We start from the raw sequence: 3642 nt of genomic DNA on the forward strand, positions 1-3642 counted from the left end.
TATTTTCCTCTGTTTCTACAGTGTCTCCACACAAAACTGGAAAAAAAAATTTTAATAACATTTTTTTAACAACTTTTTTATAATGCATACTGATACTCTGTGATTGATTCGTTTTAAATATTTTTTAAATATAAATTCAAATAGACTAATAAAATGATGACACGTATCCCATTATAAAAAAGAATTCCTAAAAAAAAAAAATGTTGTGTCCGATAAAAATTGTGGACTCTGTTCATCCCCTTTTAAAACCTTCACTTCAAACCTTTCCTCTTCACACAGAACACAGAAACCTCTCTCTCTCTCTCTTACACACACTCACACACTCTTCTCCATTCTTCAACCATGGCGGTAGGATTCTCCGCCGCCATAACCTTGAAGCCCTTCCTCCGCTACCACCACCCCCACTTTCCCAAACCAATTCCAGCCACACTTCCTTTCTCTCCCTTGAGAATTTCCCACCACACATCCTTCTTGAAGACCCAAAAGTTGTCACCTTTCACTGTCTCTGTCCTAACGCAGGACCCCAAAAAAAGCACCCACATGGAAATTGAGGACCAGGAGCAGCCATCACCTTCTCCTCCACAAGTCTTGTCACCAAAGTTGGCGGAGAAGTTGGCCAGAAAAGAGTCCGAGAGGTTTACCTACCTCGTCGCTGCTGTCATGTCCAGCTTCGGGGTCACATCCATGGCAGTGCTTGCTGTTTATTACAGATTCGCGTGGCAAATGGAGGTAAAATTTGACCCCTTTTCTTACTCTTCTTGCCAAGGTTTCAAAAGAGGTTGCATGTTCCATGTGATCCCGATGTTGCAAAAAATTACGGATAAACGAGATAAATGTGATTCTGTTGCTGTCTTTTTTACAATTGTTGCTTGTGTGTCTTTGACATTGTTGTCATGCATGATTGATGATTTGCATGTGAAGGTAATTTGGTTGTGAAATTGGGTTTGGTTTTGTGTAGGGTGGAGAAGTGCCTTGGTCTGAAATGTTTGGCACATTTGCTCTGTCAGTGGGTGCTGCTGTAAGTAGTCCTGTTGACTGATTATGATTTCAATTCATTCAGTTTTTTCTTTTTATGGTTTGGGGATTCATATTGGTTATTCTTTTTGAGAATTTCGATCAGAAAATTCAACTGGGTATGTCTGATTTTCAGGTGGGAATGGAGTTTTGGGCTAGATGGGCTCATAAAGCTCTCTGGCATGCTTCCTTGTGGCAGATGCATGAGGTATGCTTTCAGTTCTTTCATCTGCATCCTGTTTCTTCTTCATTGTTTAACTCAGTTTAATCAAGTGCTTTGTTTAGTTCATTCTGGTCCTCATATTTAACTGAATTTGTTTTTTAGTGTTTACATATTATTTGACAGACCAATTCCCATAAAAGTGAACATTCTGAACACACTTTTTTTACTAATTGTTCGCACTACAAATTGTCAAATGATTCGGTTTTTTGGTGAATCCTTGTGATGTCTCAGCAACCAATGACCAGAAACTACATGATATGCTCCACATAAACTAACAAATTTCTTTACTTCAATTTCAGTCCCACCATCGACCAAGAGAAGGACCCTTCGAACTGAACGATGTATTTGCCATAATCAATGCTGTCCCTGCCATCGCTCTCCTTTCCTACGGTTTCTTTCACAAGGGACTCATCCCTGGCCTTTGCTTCGGTGCGGTGAGTGAATTCTCAAAAATTCAAACTAAATAGATTAATCTTTTTTGTTATATCTTAATTAAGAGTTTGATTGGGAGTGAAATTCTTAATTAACAGTTTCGTAGGAAAAGGGTTTTCATTAAACAATGATTACTGCATAGACTTTATTGTCAAATGAACACTTTTACTAAGATACCTTCAACTATGAACAGGGTCTTGGAATTACTGTCTTTGGGATGGCCTACATGTTTGTACACGATGGCTTGGTTCATAAGAGATTCCCTGTGGGCCCCATTGCCAACGTGCCCTATTTCAGAAGAGTGGCTTCTGCTCACCAAGTAATTATCATCATCATTAGGATAACATTATGCACAAAAAATCATTCTTTTTTATTTTCATAAAAGTTCTCACTTTCTAATGCATCTTTATAATAATAATAGCATTCTGAATAATACAACTTCATCATGGTATATTACTTGTATATAATGTATGTTATGTCTATACAGTTCATTACTTTTATATCTTTACATTCTTAAAACTCATATTGTCTATTATTTGTATTTGTATTTTAACTTTGGGGAATTTAAAAAATCAATTTAATCATCAAATTATTATTTTTTATGACCTGATACTATACATAATACTCAGTTTTTAGTTTCAAGACTCTGCTACATTACTTTGCGTTAAGATTTGTGTTTTGAATTTAAAATCCCTGTTAAGGAGCAAAAAGAGATAGAAACATACTTAACATTTTCATTTTCTCAAAGCAAAAGTAAGTATATGTGTTAAGTTCATTTTCATGTTCTGATACCCGTGATACTGTTCTTGTCTTTATCTCAGCTTCACCATTCAGAAAAATTTGATGGTGTGCCGTATGGGCTGTTTATGGGACCAAAGGTATGCTGCATTTTGTTTCTTTTCGTTGTTCATGTCTGTTTTATAATTCTTTTGAATTTATATTTCAGGTTTTAGTTTTCTATGCTTAGAATTATTAATAGGATAATGATACTTTGAGAACATTTTTTTACAACATCTTAACATCATTTACGTGTCATTGTATGATTGGTCTATGTTAGTGTTTATGATGATTATTATTGATTGTGAAATAATCTTGACCAATTATGTAATGACATGTAAATGATGTTAAAATGTTGTCAAAGTATCATTATCTTTATTAATATTCTGTTGATTACCTTAAACTTTGATCACTAATGTCACTGAAAATGTTAAATATGGCACATGCAGGAAGTTGAAGAAGTGGGAGGGCTAGAAGAGCTGGAGAAAGAGATAAGTAGGAGAGCAAGATCATACAAAAACAGTTCATCATAAAAGCTATTACAAATCCTTAGCTGTTTCAAAGAATCACCATTGTAAAGCAGAAATGTGAAATAAATTGATCCAAAAAATTTTGCTTGCATATACATATATAAAATCCTTTACAGCATGACATAACATCAAAGATAAACATGAAATACAATAATAAAGAAATGGTGGTGGCAGCAAACATTTCTGCAAATATTTTCTCATTCTGAGGTTTTTCTCTCTTTAGTGAAGTTCAAAACATGACTATAAAAGTTAGTATAATTATACTTTGATATGTTTTTTTATTTTTTAACATTCAAGTGACACAGAGTGGACTGATAAACTTTTCTAACCAATCAAATTACATAATTTAAAAAGTTACTGGTATTTTGTCGTAATGAACGTATCTGTATTAAAAGTTAAGGTGACAAAATGTACTAATCTAAGTCTGGTTCGATAATAGTAGATGGGACTGGATCACATTGTCTTGTTAATTAAAACGGATTAAATTTTATAATTTAATAAGATCTATTATCAGAATTATTAATTGAAAACTTATTCTTAAACTTTACAATTTAATAAGATTTATAATATGTTAATGGGTTTGTCTTTTTTTTTGTTATAAAAAATTTAATATCACATGAAAATGAGGGTTAATTGAAAATGGATTAAACTTGATTTAGTGAACTA

At 33.6% G+C, this 3642-nt stretch overlaps 1 protein-coding gene across 1 annotated transcript; it reads left to right on the top strand.

The window, feature by feature from the left end:
* Positions 1-342: 342 nt before the first annotated feature.
* LOC106763718 (beta-carotene hydroxylase 2, chloroplastic) lies at positions 343-3071 on the top strand. Its single transcript, XM_014647885.2, has 7 exons — positions 343-729; positions 959-1018; positions 1151-1222; positions 1537-1671; positions 1863-1988; positions 2491-2547; positions 2896-3071. The coding sequence occupies exons 1-7, from the start codon at positions 343-345 to the stop codon at positions 2977-2979; spliced, it is 921 nt and encodes a 306-aa protein (XP_014503371.1). The 3' UTR covers positions 2980-3071.
* Positions 3072-3642: the final 571 nt, after the last annotated feature.

This window comes from Vigna radiata, chromosome 1, assembly GCF_000741045.1.
Source record: "Vigna radiata var. radiata cultivar VC1973A chromosome 1, Vradiata_ver6, whole genome shotgun sequence".
NCBI lineage: Eukaryota > Viridiplantae > Streptophyta > Magnoliopsida > Fabales > Fabaceae > Vigna > Vigna radiata.

Excerpts from the sequence above, each read along its gene's own strand:
- LOC106763718 (XM_014647885.2), top strand. The coding sequence starts at position 343 with ATGGCGGTAGGATTCTCCGCCGCCATAACCTTGAAGCCCTTCCTCCGC. Across the intron at positions 1,019-1,150 it reads CTCTGTCAGTGGGTGCTGCT|GTGGGAATGGAGTTTTGGGC; the intron begins GTAAGTAGTCCT and ends TCTGATTTTCAG. Across the intron at positions 2,548-2,895 it reads GGCTGTTTATGGGACCAAAG|GAAGTTGAAGAAGTGGGAGG; the intron begins GTATGCTGCATT and ends TGGCACATGCAG.